The sequence below is a fragment of the Balearica regulorum genome, chromosome 34 (genome assembly GCF_011004875.1).
Source record: "Balearica regulorum gibbericeps isolate bBalReg1 chromosome 34, bBalReg1.pri, whole genome shotgun sequence".
NCBI lineage: Eukaryota > Metazoa > Chordata > Aves > Gruiformes > Gruidae > Balearica > Balearica regulorum.
Genome location: NC_046217.1, coordinates 568,190 through 585,675, shown reverse-complemented (window position 1 = coordinate 585,675; position 17,486 = coordinate 568,190). Strand labels below are relative to the sequence as shown.

At 55.2% G+C, this 17,486-nt stretch overlaps 1 protein-coding gene across 1 annotated transcript; it reads right to left on the bottom strand.

Moving 5' to 3' along the window:
* Positions 1–1,278: 1,278 nt before the first annotated feature.
* Positions 1,279–14,669, bottom strand: ARHGAP35 (Rho GTPase activating protein 35). The gene is made up of 7 exons (XM_075738604.1): positions 14,477–14,669; positions 7,672–11,576; positions 3,225–3,369; positions 2,671–2,748; positions 2,345–2,476; positions 1,805–1,910; positions 1,279–1,671 (listed from the first exon to the last, which is right to left on the bottom strand). The coding sequence occupies exons 2-7, from the start codon at positions 11,365–11,367 to the stop codon at positions 1,311–1,313; spliced, it is 4,518 nt and encodes a 1,505-aa protein (XP_075594719.1). The 5' UTR covers positions 11,368–11,576; positions 14,477–14,669; the 3' UTR covers positions 1,279–1,310.
* Between the last annotated feature and the right edge of the window lie 2,817 nt (positions 14,670–17,486).

The following is a 17,486-nucleotide window of genomic DNA, read 5'->3' as shown; positions in this document are numbered from 1 at the left end:
CCTCAGGCTGAGCTGGACCACGTTGGATGAGCCTCAGGGTGAGCTGGACCACGTTGGATGAGCCTCAGGGTGAGCTGGACCACGTTGGAAGAGCCTCAGGGTGAGCTGGGCCACGTTGGATGAGCCTCGGGGTGAGCTGGACCACGTTGGATGAGCCTCAGGCCAAGCTGGACCATGTTGGATGAGCCTCAGGCTGCATCAGATGATCCTCAAGCCATGCTGGACCATGTTGGATGAGCCTCGGGCTGAGCTGGACCACGTTGGAAGAGCCTCAGGCTGAGCTGGACCATGTTGGATGAGCCTCAGGGTGAGCTGGACCACGTTGGAAGAGCCTGGAGCTGAGCTGGACCACGTTGGATGAGCCTCAGGCTGAGCTGGACCACATTGGATGAGCCTGGAGCTGAGCTGGACCACGTTGGATGAGCCTCAGGCTGAGCTGGACCACGTTGGATGAGCCTCAGGGTGAGCTGGACCACGTTGGAAGAGCCTCAGGATGAGCTGGACCACGTTGGATGAGCCTCAGGGTGAGCTGGACCACGTTGGATGAGCCTCAGGGTGAGCTGGATCACGTTGGAAGAGCCTCAGGGTGAGCTGGACCACGTTGGATGAGCCTGGAGCTGAGCTGGACCACGTTGGATGAGCCTCGGGGTGAGCTGGACCACGCTGGAAGAGCCTCGGGTCCCATCGGATGAGCATCAGCCCGTGCCGGAGCACACTGGTTGAGCCTCGGGCTGCACCGCAGCGCGTCAGACGAGCCCTGGGCCACGCTGGGCGAGCTGGGGCCGTGCCGGATGAGCCTCGGGCCATGTCGGAGAAGCTTCAGACGGCAGCGGACAAACCGCCGGCTGCGTCCCGCGGGATGCGAAAGGGTTTGGCGGCGCTGGGGCCCGAGCCGAAAAATCCAGGGGCAGGCGAAGCAACGTCCGATCTGCCGAGCGCCCCGGCGCGCAGGGTCCGCCGGCTCCAGCCCCACCGCGCCGCCGATTCCGGATTCGCTCCTCAACCCCCTGCCCAAAACCGAAAAGCGGGGAAAAAACCCTCCTGGCAACCCCACGTCCCGCCGCCCCGGCGCGCTCCCGCCGTGCCCGAGTCTGCGCCGGGGCTGGAGAGGGCGAGCCCAAGCCCGGCGCTCACGTCTCCGTCGGGCGGCCCCAGACCAAACCAAGATTTTTGTGGTTTTGTTTTGTTTTTTGTTTTTTTTTTTCCGGTTGGTTTTTGTTGGGTTTTGCGTTTCGTTTTTGCGCGTTGGGTTTTTTTTGTTGTTGTCGTCGTTGTTGGTTTTTGTTTTGTTTTGTTTTTCCGGTACCAGCTCACAGCGTGTGCTGCTCCGCGTGGAGCTGGGCCGGGAGGAGCGGCTGGACGGGCGACTGCGGCGACGGCGGAGGGGTCCGGGGAGGCGAAGTTTGAGCCGTACCCGGCGTGACGGGGAGGAAGGGAGCGCCGGGTGGGGCGGCGGATGGAGAACCGGGAGCGGCGCTGGGGGGCTCGAGGATGGGCCGGTTGTAGAAAAAGAAGGGGCACTGCTGGATGAAGAGTTCGATGATTGTCTGGTAGGTGCGCGTGGCCGTCAGGGCGTCCATCGTGCTGAAGTCGGGTCTCATCAGGGTGGGCCAGAAGCAGATGGAGAGGTTCTCGCTGGTCATCAGGTTCACTCGGTGGTTGTGGCTGACCCTGCGGCGGGAGAGAGGGAACAAAAACGATGCCGGAGAGGTGCCGACGGGGACGTCGATCGCCCCGACGTCGGCAGAGTGCGGAGGCGACCCTCAGTCCCGGTTCTGGGGAGGCTGGGAACCCCGATACGTACTTGTTCAAGTGCCCGATGACGTATTTGAAGACCTCGTAGTTCTCCTTGGGAAACTTCCTCAGCACCTCCTTCAGCGCGTGGAGCTTCTGCTCCCGGTCGTTGATTTCTGCCGGGAGGGAAAACGGAGTCGGGGTGGGGCGGGGGGGGGGGGGGAAACGCCGCGGCAGAGAAACGCTCGCCGGGCGTCGCAGCCGGACGCGGCAGCGTCTCGCCGCGGGATCCCTCCTCTTCGGTGGCGGATTTTTTGGGCCACCGGCTCGAGCGTGTCATCGGTCTTCCCGAAAATAAATCCGGCGAAAACCCCGCGCCGCTCACGGGCACGGGACGGCATCAAGCGGCGATGCCGGGGCAGAGCATCTCCAGCCAGAAAGGGGCTCGGAGGACGTAAATTAACAAGGAAACATGCCGGCAAACGGGCTTTTATGGTACAAATTAACGAGACGTGCCCGCAAACGAGCTGGCAAGCTCGAGCAATGAATTAATAAGGAGACGGGTTGGGCTGGGGCGGGAGGAGGGTGGGAACCCCCCGGCTGTACTCACTGTGGGCTTCCACCAGCTCAACCTGCATGGTGTAGGGGACGAGGGGCTCGGGCAGCTCGGAGAAGAAACTCTTCATGGCACCGGCCACGGTGTTGACGGTGAAATCCTTCTCGGCCAGGTCCAGCCCGTGATCTGCAAAAGGGGAGAGTTTCGGGGTTACACCCCCCAGGCTCACGGTCGCACCCCGAAGCGCCGAGCGGTGCGAGAAACCCGACCCGGGGTGTTCGCCTCGAAGCCGGCTCGGCGTTGCCGCCGGTAAAAAACCGCCTCGAGGTATCCCTCGAGTTTTGGGGTGGGAAAGGAGGAATCCGGGCCGCAGAGGTTACCCTGGTCGAACTGCCGCTGCAGGCTCTCCATCTCCGACTTGTTTCCGCTCACGCGATAGATGCCTTCGGTGCTCAGCCCTGGCGAGGAAAAAGAGCAGCCGTCAGCGCAAGGGGGGGGCAGGCGGAAACAGCGGGGGGGGGAGCTTTGGGGATAAATTCCCTATAAACCGTCGCGTATAGGCATTAAAATCCATACGTCTCGTTTGCTGGAATGAAAATCTATAGGTCCGAAGCCCAGAAGTGACGCTACCCCCCCCACGAAACCCCAGTTTAAAGCCAGCCTGCCATCTCATCCCAACCGCGAGGGCGTTCCCGTGTTTCTCGTTTTTACCCTTAAAACCCATCGAAGATTTAATCCAAACCAAGACCCGCTGCGCCGCCGCCGCCGTCTCTTCCGCGTAAGGCATCTTCGCCCAAATAATATTCTTTTTTTTTTTTTTTTTTTTGAGGGGAAAAAGATACACACACCCCCCAAAAAAAAAAAAACCAACCCATCATCATCCAGCCTGCGACCTTTCCCCGGGGCAAAAAGCTCCGCAGCCGATTGTTCTTACCCGTTGCTTCGATGTACTCGATGCATCTCTCGATAAAAATGGGGATGGGTTTCTCTGGCGTCACTACGTTGGTCAAAGGCACCCCAAAATAGTTGCTCTCCCACGTCGTCTTCGTGATGGACGGCCGAGGTTTGGGCTTTGGTTTCTGCGGGAGAAAGCGGAGTTGAGGAAAATACCCCAAATACGCCCGTTTATTTAGGCAGCTGCGAGACGTGCCGATGGATTGCTATTTATTCAAGCAATTTATTATTCATTCCAATTAATTATTATTATTTATCCCAATGCATGTTCTATAGTATTATAATATGAGTTATTAATTAGAATTATATGCTAATAATTCCCTTGAATAAATAATATAATCACAAATAAAATATTTATTCAAGAGAGAGGCGGAGACGGTAGTTACAGACGGGGAAACTTCTCCCGACGTTTCCTTCCCCGCTATGGGACATCGAACCTGACGGATTTCACCCCAAACGTTGTCATGGTAAGGTGGAACCTCCCGGATGTCGCGGTCGGGGTGAAAAAGAAACGGTGAGGCCGGTTTTAGCGAAATAAGGATTTTTGCTAGTCTTTAGATGAAAAAAAAAAAAAAAGTCACCAGGTACAGAAAGGAACGACCAGAAGATGAGAGAACCCAACGGGACTTCACCAAGGGGAAGTTGACCCGACGCGGTGACCCTCTCGGGTGAAGCCGCTGGCACGGTAGACGAGAGGAAAGCGGTGGACAGTGTCTACCTGGGCTTCAGTAGGACCTTTGACACCGCTCGAAGATGAGGTCTCGCAGAGCGGACATACCCAAGGTAGGTGCGGTTCTGTGGGACGGATGGCGGTGAGGGACGTCAGAGCTCGTCCCAGCGTCCCCGACCCCGTGTGACGCTATCTCCATCAGATTCTCCTGGAGAAGCCGTTGATGAGCAGAGGGTGAGGTGGGTTGAGGCCTGAGGGTCCGATCAGTGGAGAAAGGTCTAGTCGGAGGCCCAGCGGTGTACCCCAGGGATCAATCCTGGGTCCGGTCCTAACACCATCAGTAATGATCTGGATGATGGGGCAGATGACGCCAAAGCAGGAGGAGGGTCGTGCTGCCATCCAGAGGGACCTCGACAGGCTGATGGGAACCTCAGGAAGTTCAACAAGGAGAAGTACAAAGAACACCAGCATGGCACCAGTCTATGCTGGGGGCCACCCGGCTGGAAAGCAGCTCAGCAGGAAGGACTCGGGGGTCTTGGCGGACACCAAGTTGACTGTGAGGCAGCAACGTGCCGCAAAGGCGGCCAATGGTGTCCTGGGCTGCATTAGACAAGTATTGGTGGAGGGAGCTGATCCTTCTCCTCTGCTCAGCGCTGGTGAGGACACACCTGGAGCGCTGGGTCCAGTTCTGGGCTCCCCAGTATAAGAGAGACGTGGACATCCTGGAGAGAGACCTTCTGGTGGCCTTTCAATATATAAAGGAGCTTATAAGGTGGAGAGAGACTTTTACCAGAGTCGGTAGGGACAGGACAAGGTGCGACAGCGTTAAACTGACAGAGGGAAGGGTTTGGTTGGACGTGAGGAAGAGATGTTGTACCAGGAGGGTGCTGAGGTGCTGGACCAGGTTGCCCAGAGAAGTTGTGGATGCCCCAGCACGGGAAGCGTTCAAGGTCAGGTTGGAGCAGGCTTGGAGGAACCTGATCTAGTGGGAGATGTCCCTACCCATGGCGGGGGGTTGGACTGGGTGGTCTTTGAAGGTCCCTTCCAACCCAAACACACCTGTGATTCTATGACTCTCTGGATGAGCAACCTGATCTAGGGGGAAGATATCCCTACCCCTGGATCTTTGAAGGTCCCTTCCAACCCATTCCATGATTCTACGATCAGGATTTTGCTACTAAACTTCAAGGAATGAGCAAATAAACCCCACAACGCGTCACCGAAGCTAAGGTGGAAACTCAAACGCTCCTCCGGCTCGGGCAAGGCGGTATCCGACACCGCACACCGTTCCCGTCGGCAAAACGAAGATGAAACCGTGACTCAAACCGAGGAAGCTCTCGGTACGACAGCGTGGGGACCGGGATCGTTCCCGGAGGCCGAGGGCGTCGCTCCAGCCTCATCCTCTCCCGCCGAGGAGAGGAGGATTTAATTTTGCTCCTTCCTGCTTGGCAGATCCTTGCGGGCGGCTCTCCCTTTGTTTCCAGTGGAAATTAATAACGCCTCTTAATTACCGTGATTGGTTTTGCAGCGGCAGGCGGCTCCGAGCAGGACGTCCGGCGACCGTCGCCGCTCTCTCTGCCGGGTCGGGGCCAGCGCCGCCCCCGCTTCCCTTCCTCCCCTCTTCCTCGCACACGTATGTACACCCGCGGCGTAACGTATGGGTGCATATAGCGTACGTGCCTGTACAGATGCGTGTGTAACAACGTGGGCGCCTGCACATATGTGCGCATATATACCATCTATATGCACATGTACACGTGTGTAGCATGTGTGTGTACGTAACACTTAAGATACATGTGCATATTATACACACGTGTAACACGCATGTGTGTATATCTGTATATAATGTGTGCACGCATATGTGTGCAAATAGAATACGTACAAGTATGTATATAATGTGTGAGCATGCGTGTGCGTATATAACGATGTGTGTATATAACATGTCCGTATATATGTGCGCACACATATATGTGTGTAAGTGTATGCATATATGTGTGTGTACATAAATACGCGTGCGCACAGCGTGCGTATAAGTGTGTGCTCGTAGTGTGCGTATAACGTGCACACGTATATATGCGTGCATCTATATATGTATATAGCCTATGTATACGTGTGCGTGTCTGTGTACGTATATAACGTGTCTATCCTATGTTTAGCGTGTTCCTTCCCATGGATCACGCAAGCACAACTTGGTTTCTCCATCCGCATCCACGCCCTGGAGCCAAGATGTCCACCAGACCCACCGCGTCCCCACCACCACCACGTCACGCTCAGGGCTGCGTGGCTTTGACGGCCAACCGTTGCCCTTCGGCGCGCCAACCATTGGCCTTCCAACGGGCAAACGCTGGCCTTCCAAGGGGCAAACGCTGGCCACCTGGTGGGCCAACCGTTGGCCGCTGGCGCGCCAACCGTTGGCCTTCAACGGGCAAAGGCTGGCCACTTGGCGCGCCAACTGTTGGCCTTCAACGGGCAAAGGCTGGCCACTTGGTGCACCAACCGTTGGCCGCTGGCGCGCCAACCGTTGGCCTTCAACGGGCAAAGACTGGCCACTTGGCGCGCCAACCGTTGGCCACTGGCGCGCCAACCATTGGCCTTCAACGGGCAAAGGCTGGCCACTTGGTGGGCCAACCGTTGGCCGCTGGCGCGCCAACCGTTGGCCTTCAACGGGCAAAGGCTGGCCACTTGGCGCGCCGACCGTTGGCCACTGGCGCGCCAACCGTTGGCCTTCAACGGGCAAAGGCTGGCCACTTGGCGCGCCGACCGTTGGCCACTGGCGCGCCAACCGTTGGCCTTCAACGGGCAAAGGCTGGCCACTTGGCGCGCCAACCGTTGGCCACTGGCGCGCCAACCGTTGGCCTTCAACGGGCAAAGGCTGGCCACTTGGCGCGCCAACCGTTGGCCACTGGCGCGCCAACCGTTGGCCTTCAACGGGCAAAGGCTGGCCACTTGGCGCGCCAACCGTTGGCCACTGGCGCGCCAACCGTTGGCCTTCAACGGGCAAAGGCTGGCCACTTGGTGCGCCAACCGTTGGCCAAGAAGTCCAAAGGCTACACAACCACGGAGTACTTCAAACCGTTGGGCTTGTCCAAAACCTGTTTCACCCTCTAAAGAGCAGATCCACCATCGTGCCAAAGAGCGGCAGCGAATCTGGGTGGAATTAAGGTTGGTTTTGTAGAGGCACAGCACCACGACACGTCTAGAGAAGAGCCACCAAAGAGTGGCAACAGGCAGCAGCTTAGATGTGTCCTCAACTTACCAGCGTCTTCTCTGGTTGGAAACATCAAGCTTCACCCCATTTCTTTAAACGACTCTACGCTGATAACAAGTGACTTTACTACGTTCATCCACGTTAAAGAGAATTTACGAGGCAGAATGAGGCCAAATTTCAAAGCACTCAGGTTTGGGTTAATTGTACCTCGAAACTCGTAATTTCTGAGAGCGGAACGAGCTTTCTCAGAAGTGTGTCGTGAGGATAAAGTCGTCAGAGCTGAAAACCCGCGGTGGAAACAACGGAGGTGATTTTGGTATAGGACTGCAAGTTCACGCGGTCCACGCCAGCAGCGAGTTAACACACAATAAAAAATTTCAAGAAATTCTGAGCTCAACTTACTCCTCAATCAATCGGGAAATACATGAAAAACACGCCACGAACGCGACGGCAGGGGCGCCCGCCCTCGTTCAGGCTTTACCCCTGGCGGCACGTCCCGACCGCTACCCCGCGAATCCCACGACCGAAGGGCAGAAAGCACCGTCCTACCTTCGTCGTCCTTCTCAGGCTGCGCAGGATGTTCCTCCTCCTCGGATCCTCCCCGTCTGCAGTTTCGTAGGGGATAACGGCGTTATCGCCTTTATACCCTTGGGAAGTCTGATCTTCCTCTTTCTTTCGTATGGGTCCCAGCTCATCGTCGCTCCCAACGCTGAAGCTGGTTCGGTAGCTAGCAAACCTGCCCAGCCTCATGCAGCGCGTCCGATACAGCACGGGCTTGCTAACGACCGACACCTTGCGACCCCGTTCCAGGGAACTGGTGTCCATCTCGCTGTCCGAGCCGTTGCCGCTGCCGTTCGATTGGGTTTTGTTAATGTTTCGGATGGTGATGATCTTGCCCTGGGTGCTGTCGTGAGGCACGGAGTAGATGTTCTCCTCTTCGTTTCTGGGTTTGACCACGGCATCCATCGGCTCGGCGTAATCGGAAGGATCGAAGCATTCGGTGGGCAACCAGCTACTAGAAGACACGGACTTCCTCTGCCCGTCCCGATGCCCCTGGTCCAAATACGACAGGTCCCCCTTTGTAATGTCAAAATGCACGGGGGGCTTTGGTTTCACCGGAGGAGGTACTTTGTTGTTCAGCTTGCTTTCAAAAGTGCTCATGACGGAAATGAAAGACAAGCCGTCGTTCCCCTCCAGCTCCATGGAAAGCTTCGAGTGGTCTTTGGGCAGGGCGGGCATGGACGTGTCCTCTCTGAAGGGGCTGTAGGTGGGGGGCTCGACGTCCTCCTCCGAGTCCTGCAGGTTGGAGTTGCAGAGAGGGGAACCCGCTCGGGGCGAGTTGAACACCTCCTCCGTCGTGCTGCAGGCTTCGGCCACGTTGTCGTACATGTGGGTGGCTTCGATGATGTTTTTTTTCTCCACCACGTCTTTAAAAAACGAGTGGAAAATCTCTAGCTTATGCTGCGGCTGGCTACAAGGTATCGTGGTGAACTTGCCGTCGATCTCCTGGGCGATCTCCTCGCCCTCGGTGAGCTGCTCTCTGCTCAAGTCGTTGTCGAGGATGTCTATGGAACCGTCCGTGAGCGCCACGACCTGTATGGGGATGATATCCTGCACCTCGCAGAGAAAGGCACGTAGCATGGCCAGGGACGCCTTGCGTTTCGCCGAGTAAAAGACGATGTACCCGTGGACGAGCCGGCTTTTCCTAATGCTAAAGGAGGAATGGTAGGAAAGGAGGGAGAGCTCCACGCGCCTCTTGTGCGGCCCGATGGATAACTCGAGGAGGACAGAGCTGCTGCTGCCGCACTGCGAAGGTCTGTAGGTCTGGGACTGCAGGATGGGTAAAAGGATGTCGTCCGCGTTGAAGGGATCTCCGCACATCAAGCACATGACGATCCGAAGGTCGACGTCCGCCAGGTCTTTGATGCTGGAGGTCGAGCTGACGAGGTTTAAGTTGCGTTTTGAGTCCAACAGCCCTTTTAAAACCTGGCTGATCTGCTTCTCGTTGATGTTACGGCCGTACCCGATGCCAGCGGACGCGGGGTCCAGAAAGACGCACTGCAGCTTGCTCGCGATCTGCTGGCCTTGCTGTATCAAGCTATGTAGCGTCTCGCCACTGGTGTCCCCCCTCTTGTTAACGAGGATGAGCGTCAGAGGAAGGTGAACCAAGTGATTATCCCTCCTGCCGATGGTCGACTCTCTGCTCTTTTCGATGCTTTCCACCACGTAGGACAGCGACTCCTTCGAGTTGTAAAGGCAGAGACAACCGTGAGGTTGGAAGGTGGGCGTCTGAAAAGAGTTAACGGGGAGCCGGACGTTGCCCTCGATCGGCCTCAGGGACAGCTCGTACATCTTACCTTCGATCACGTACTTGTCGTCGTTGGTGCAGAGCGCCCGGATCTCGTTGGCCAGCTCGCGCGCCAAACCGTCCTTGCCGAGGATCACCAGATTGATCCTGTCGATGTTGGAGTCCGAAAGCAAGTTCTTCTGGTTGCGTTCGGAGGGCCTGATGAAACGGGAGCTGATCAGGTGCTCAATTTTAGAGTCTACGCAAACCAGGCAGCTCGGACACGTTTCCTTCGTCGGGTGGTACACGAAGTGGATGTGCTTCAAAATAAGCGCATCCCGCTCAGCCTGCAGCTTCTGCAGAGCTTTGAACCTTTGCTCTTCACCCAAGACATCCTGAATGACGCCCATTTTCTCCTTGCTGGGTTTAGCGTCGAGCTCCAGTTCGTAAAACAGCTCCGAGTACTCCAGGAGCAGCTCCTGGAACTCCTCCTTGGCCTTTTCTATAATCTGTTTTTGGTGCTTGCTGTAGATATCCATATAAATAGACTCCTCCAGCCACATGTAAAAATCCTCGTTCATAATGAAACTGCGCGCTTCCTCCCAGGGCTTCCCAGGCGTGATGAAAGGGGAAGTCTCTAGGTTCTCTTTGAAAGCTCTTCTCATTTCTGCCCTTTTCCTCTCGTTCCTCAGCTTTTCTAAGTGAGCTTCGTAGAGCTGCTCGGCAGGCTGGGTCTCCATCAGGTCAAAGGGAATGCGCTCGTTCTCCATGTTGTCGATGTGGCTCGTGGCGTCCCAGGGCGTCTCTTCCAGGACAATAAACCATTTCAGAAAGTCCGGCTTCGTCTCTAAGAGCTTCTCCACTTTTACGCAACTCAAGTGATCTATTTCGTCCAGGTCCGGGATGAGGGCTTCGAACGCTTGAGGAAGCATGGCGAGATACATCTTCCGCCGCCGCTCTATGTGCTCCTGCTTGAGGCGGTGGACGTGCTGCAGAAACAGCTTTTTGGCTTTCTGCGTTCCTTCCAGGTAGACGTAATCCTGATACTCTGGAGAGGACTGCATCTTGCGGCTCACGTTCGACCACGTCTCGTTGTGGTTTTTGACAATGCGGCTGACCAGCCACTCGTACTTGTCTTTAGCAGCAGCTATCTGTTGACTTTGCTGTTTCAAAGCTTCGAAGTAGGGGATGATTTTAGTCTTTCCCCGGCTTTTATCAATCAGCTGCACTAAGGTGCTGAAAGCCAAGTCAATGTTCACATTGGATCTAGCCGACGTCTCCACGACCTGGAGGTTCTTTTTGCTTAAGGCAAAAGTATGTGCATCCCTAATGTACCGCTCCACGCCTTCGTCACACTTCGTCAGGACCACCACGATGGGCTTTTTTGTTTTCGCTAGTTGATTGTAAAGATTTGAAACGAATTTGAGCTGATCATCAAAGTTCCTGTTCATACCCCTGCTAACATCAATGCAGAGAAGAAAGCCATCCACCAGCAGCTTTCCATCCGGCATCTGTTTTTGTTCAAAGTCCTGTTCCAGCCCAAGCTGATCAGTGCAAAAGTACATGAGTTTTTCAGCCGACGCCAGTTTGGTCGCAGCAGCCCTCTTGATATAGGGCTGCAGGGCCGTGCTGCGGTGAGGCTGAAAGGTCTGGTCGTCGATAAACTCCGTCTGCTCCACAACATGCATTTTACATTCGACGCAGTCCTCCAGGGAACGCACAACTTCCCCCCAGTAGAGGAAATGGTCATTATTGACCACCCTTCCTCCAAAGTCACTGGTGCTGAGAACCGAAGTGTGGTCCAAATGAAACTCATCCGCGCTGGGCCGTACAAACCGGTTGCAAAGGCAGGATTTCCCAATGCCACACTGCCCCTTCTCCTTCTCCGTCCCGGACAATCCCACCACGCTAATGTTATAGGTGGGAATGCGAACATCTTGCTTTCTTGCCATCATCATCGTCCACACATCCTGTCCCAGTCAACCGCTTCCGAGAGGATTAGTGTTTCCGGCACCCGGTGCGACCTGGGAGCTCGGCGGAAGGCGGGGTGGCGGTTCTCAAGCCAGGCAGGGCGCCGGGGCGATGAAGTTCGTCGTCCCCATCCTGTACGTACCAGCAGCGCTTCAGTTCTTGCTGGTCCCCGTTGTTGGACGGTCAACGTTTCCCCCTAGGAGAAAGAGAAACAACCATCAGCGTTTCAGCTTGGGAACCCTGAACGGATCTAATTCTGCCCGTACGATTTTATAAGCCTTGCACTCGAACGCTAGCGCGACGCCGGGGTGATACCGGCAGCGGCGAAGACGCATCAGCCGCAGCGTCCGACCGAGCGCTAACCGCAGCGGGTATGGCTTCCCCATCGTCACAAGCGGTTTGTGGGCGCAAACCACAAGCCGACCGCGTCGCAAAGGGCAGACCGAGGTCACGCTCTGGCCCCCAGCCGGGCAGGGAGCAAGAAAAAAAGATCGGCAGTGGAGGGAAGAGCCGAGGAGATCCATGGAGGGCTCGCTTCGCAGGCTTTCCCAATTCAACGCTGGAAAGAAAGCGAGTAAACCAAACCGTCCCGTCTTTTCTTTGCCTTTTGACTTAAGATCAAGCGTAGCACCGGCTGAACACCCGATACTGCGTCTATCAGGAGGATTACCTCTTCACTCCCCGTGGATAGACGGGGTCTAATCGGATCAGAATAGTTTAAAAAACAAACCAAAAAAAAAAAAAAAAAAAGGGCAGAGAGATCCAGCTAAAACCTCGAAGAGGCGCCCCAAGCATCAGCCGACATGAAGAAGTCCCCCCCGGAGGGTACAGCGCCTCGAGAGAGGGACAATCCTAATGACTGCTCCTGAAGCTGTGAGGGTGGTGAGACACAGGAGCAGGTTGCCCAGAGAAGCTGTGGCTGGTCCGTCATCGGAAACGTTCCAGGTCAGGCTGGACGGGGCTTGGAGCAACCTGGGCTAGTGGGAGACGTCCCTGCCCATGGATCTTTGAAGGTCCCTTCCAACCCAAACGCTTCTATGACTACGGATGGGGCTTCAAGCGACCCAATCCAGTGGCAGATGTCCCTGCCCGCGGCAGGAGAGCTGGACTGGATCATCTTTAGAGGTTCCATCAACCCAAACCCTTCTTGTGATTCCACAAAACACGGCAGTTGAAATCGTTCGCTTTAAAATCCGAAAGCGGAAGTTTTCGGCTTCCGGGAAATCAAAGTTAACTCGCGTGCGGATGACACCGCGGGTCATCAGAACAACACAAGGATCACGGCCTTCCCCAACGTCTCTTCCACTTTGATGCCTGGATGGTGCAGTTCTACCAGTTCCCCAGTCGGACTGAATCACACGACAGACAAAGGCTGCCGCAAACCTGCCACGCTGTCGGGCATTTTGCTTTCAAAAACCTGCCCTCACGTTCATTTGAACTCAAAAAACCCCAGGTTTCACCCCTCCACGAGGTCACCCGCATCAGCCAAGTCACCAGGTTACGCGATCCAAAGGCCACGAAGAAAAGGAAGCGACTGTTTGTGCCGAAAAGCAAGGAGTTTGGGTATTTTAGGAGTCAGTCTGCAAACTGTCGGCTCTTCCGCGGACACGTTATTTCCCGCGGGAACGTCACTTATCAGCAGCGCGTGTCACTCCTCAAGGTGAGACTCTTGCAGGTAAAAGGGCGTAACAGCCGCAGCACCGGTGCAATGTAAACTATGCTGCCGAGCCGCTGTCAAACCTTTAATTACTTCAAATAATTACTCATCGCTCAATTTGAAGGAACGCAGTTACTCCCCGGGAGGCTGGACGGGGCTCGGGGCTGCTTGCATGGCTGCTCCTGCTGCTCCACTGGGAACACTGCTCTTCCTCCCGTGTTTTTCCTCAATCCTCACCGTTTCTCCTCGTTCTGGAGGACGAGCCCAGGTGGGTGCCCAGCACCCGGACCCCGGTGTGCCCCGGCTTACCCCCGGCGCTATTTCAACTGGTTTGTCTGACCGGTGGCCGAAACGGCGAGCCGTTGCTGCTCCCCCATCTCCTCTCCGACGTTCCCGACGGAAAGCCCGGCCGATGCGGCAGCTGGAAACACGGCACGGGCACCAGGACGGAGGGATTCCCTCCCGGTCGTAAATTTTCTCGCTACATCCAGGTAGCAGAAAGTCCTCAAAATGGGTCGTTTGGATCCTTGCAAAGATTGACGTAAGCTTTTAACCATCTGGGTCCGAAACACTTAATCTCGTGCAACAGATGGGTTATCCTCGGGTACGCGGCACGACAAAGCGTCTCCCCGGCCCGTGCCGAGCCCTCTCGCAGATGTAAAACCACTTTCCCAATTTTCTGCCAAAAAAAAAAATAAACCACCCCGCAGCTGCGGAGACGCAGACTTCCGAGACCAAATCTGCAACGAGCGAAGGCGGCAACGTACCACGTGTCCAACAAGGGCGAGGAAGGGCCGGCGTGGAGGATCCCGCACCACTTCCTGTGTTAATCCTTGGCGTAAAGCGGGCAATTTATTAACGAATTGCAGGATGTCGCTAGGCCGGGCAGGCAGAATTGTACGATGAATTTCTGATGAATCTGGTGAAATTCAGGCTTACTGTTCACTTTTGCCTGGCGGAGAAGCCGTCTTTTTCTCTTCCATCGGCAAAACTCGTGGTACACAGGGTCAAAGAAGCGTTTCCACAAACGGGTTTTGGGAGCAAAAGCAAATTCCAGTGGAAGCAGCTCCTTCGGCTTTGTCGCCTTTGTCCTGCTCACACTCCCTTGCACAAGCGTTTCCTACACCGGCAAAAAGCAACGGACCGGGACATTCGAGCACATCGCAGATGGGGTTTCCACACCAAAATTATAGAAATTAGACACATATAATAGTTCAAAAAAAATCACTGTGCAACTCCTGAGTCATTTCCCCCGTTTCCTCCTGCAGATCAGCTTCATACCTTTAAAATTAGGCTCTAATTACCTTAAAAAAAAAAAGGCGGGGGGGGGGGGAAGAGAGAGATTCTGGCGTCAGGATAAGTAACCCACCCCCAAATTCAGAGCCAAGAGCCGCACAAAGCTTCACACCCACCCTGCTTTAGGGTGCGCTCACACTCACGCCTGCACGTCCTCAGCTCCCTGTTTAGCTCAGCCTAACGAAGCGACGTCCTTTCTCCTCTGCTCGGGGCGCGGGAAGGGGAAAACCGGTGTCAAACGGTGCTTGCTTTCGTTTTCTTCCCCAAATCCCCGAGTCAGGAGTTACTCATTTACTTCGTAAAGTCCAACCGGGAGGACCAGGAAGAAGAAGGGACCTGCTCTGTTAATTCCCAGCAAAGCGTGGGGAATTTAGCTCTTGTTTCCTCTTAAGAAGCTGGCAGCAGACCCAAAGAGAAGGAAAGAAAAATTTTAAAAAAGGTATTTTCCACCCCCAAATACCTGAAACCTGGGTATGACCACAGCCACCAGCAACGACAGCTCACGCAATCCCAGCTGCCGATAAGCCTGGGCGGCTGCCGACACCAAACTCGGCTTTCCACGCCAGTCTCCAACACTCGCCGCGTACGTGTGTCGCAACAGCCCCAAGAATTAATAGTACGTTCAATTAAGCAGCTTCCCAAACGCTATTAAACCGGAGACAAAGCTTTCTTCATGCTCCTTCCAGCATTCACCAGGGTCACGAAGGCCCCGGCGAGCGTTGCAGGAGGAGAAACTCCAGCTTGCGACTCGAAAAGCCCCGAGGACAGAGGACCCGACGGCAGCGCGGATGCCGCCGGCCAGTTTTTGGCACGGTTTTTCATTTATTTAAGGGGAATGACCTCCGTGTTGCAGCTCTCCCCAGGTCAACGGGATCCTCTTCCGCCTCAAACCGCTGCCACAGACGACCGCGGCACCGAACGTTCTGCGCAACACGAAGCCAGGGGCTAAAATAACGTCGGAACCGTCGTTCCCGCTGGGAAACAGGAGGAAATTAAATCCGGGGTGCAAAGAGCTTAAGGAAAACACAGCTCCGTCCTCACCTACACCTTGTTTGTGGAGCGGTGACCGGCTGGACCTCAGCCTGCCGTGGGACAAACCTCTCCGTCCTGCGTGGTCCTGCACCTAGAACCCCCTCCAAACTTCTTCGCATTTTTAAGAAAACCAAGCGTTTAGTACAAGCATTTTAAATTAAATAAGCTAAGGCTCTAAATTAGAAGCTGGACAAGGCAGAGACGGGAAGAAATGGCAGCCCCGCGGCACCCTGAGGGGACGCAGGGCATCTCCAGCCTCCAGCGCTTCATTTTCTGGGTGTATTAACACCACCAAAAAAAAAAAAATAAAAATCTGGAGCTGCCCAGTGACGGGATTCACTGGAGATGCTGCTGCTCCCCAAGCGCTGCGCGTCTCCGGCTGCCGGATAAACCACCCGGTGCTGCGGACCAGCCTCAGACGCCAAACCTACGGTCGCTCTGTCCTCTGCAAGTGGCAAACCTGAACTTGTTCAAAGTCCTAAAAATAAAAATAAACCAAGCACAAAGCTTAAAAACAGGAGGGATGGGTTCGGCGTTCCCTTTCTCCGGGGAAAGCACGCGGTACGATCCCACCACAGCGACCGATTCAGGTAGCCCGAAGTTAGCCACCCTTATCTCGGGCATTTCGGCGAGCCCGGCTATGGCGTCATCGAAACGTCGTGAAATAATCTGACAGCTTAAAGGGTGGAAATACCTGGCTGGGAGCCAAGCGGCCTGGGCACATTCTTCCCAGCGGGGTTATTAAATCTTGGAAATAAATACATAGTTAAACAGCATCTCACAACGAGCGGACAAAGTTTTTTTTTTCCTGTGACGAGGTGGCATCCAGGAGCATCTCGCATCACAGAAAAAACGCATCCGAGGCCGGGATAACATTAAGGAAAAATAAATACACCTCGAGGTTACAACCCCTTTCCAATAAACCACTATTTATCCATCGTAAGGCAAGTATCCTGGACGGTTATCCACATCGAAATGACACAGCAGGGAAAAAAAAAAATAAAAATCTTCATCTAAGTGCCATTTCTTCTCACCTAGGTATTTAAAAGTTGCCCCAACACCGCCTTCAACGCGTCCTCGGCGATGCCGCTGCGCTCGTCAACTCATAAAAGGGTTTAAAAACAATTCAGTAATCCCAAGACAAAAGGCAAAGGTCAACTGCTATCGGGATGGGGAAAAGGGATACGCTGCGCTGCGTGAATATTAATTGTCTCCAGGGAGGTTGCCCTCCCGCAGCTCCATCAGTGAAGCGTGGGGCAAAAGCAACTTCTTACGGGGCTTGTTTTGGGGTATTTTTGTGGTACGCCGGCAGCAGAGACAGACCTGTTCTTTCACCGGCTCTCCGCGGACACGTCGGAAGGAACGATGGGTGGCAAAGGCGCAAGCTCTCCGCAGGGACTCGTCCGTTGCCCCAGCGAAAGTACGGAGCCCGCGAAACGGCGAGCTTCTCCCCTAACGAAGGGGGTTCGCAAACGAGCAGACTCCCCGGCGCGGCCGTAACCCCCTTCCCCGGCCAAGGCTGGCTCTTCCAGTGGCGTTCCCGGCAGGAGAAGGGGAGAAACCAGCTTTGAGGCGGGTTGTTAGAAACGTGGCGTTGGGTTGAGTTGTTGGCTCTGCCAACAGCTTCACGAGGGCTCAGACTGCAGTTACACGTATACGCTTATACACACGTACACGTGTACGTGTAAATACACAGAGAGAGAATAATACAACAGTTTGGGTTGAAGGGACCTTCAAAGACCACCCGGTCTCATGGGCAGGAACATCTCCCACTAGACCGGGTTGCTCCAAGTCCCATCCAACCTGACCTTGAACATTTCCAGGGATGGAGCATCCACAGCTTCTCTGGGTGTCCCGCTCCCGTGTCTGCAAAGAATTTCTTCCTCGTGTCCAACCTAACCCTCCCCTCCGTCAGTTTAATGCCGTCACCCCTCGTCCTGTCCCTGCAGACCCTGGGAAAAGTCTCTCTCCATCTTTCTTACAAGCTCCCTTTAAGTACGGAACGGCCACAGCAAGGTCTCCTTCTCTTCTCCAGGCTCAACAGCCCCAGCTGTTGGAGCGGGTCTATGTCTGCCTTGTGCTGAGGACACCAGAGCTCGCTCCATCCATCCGTCCATCCAT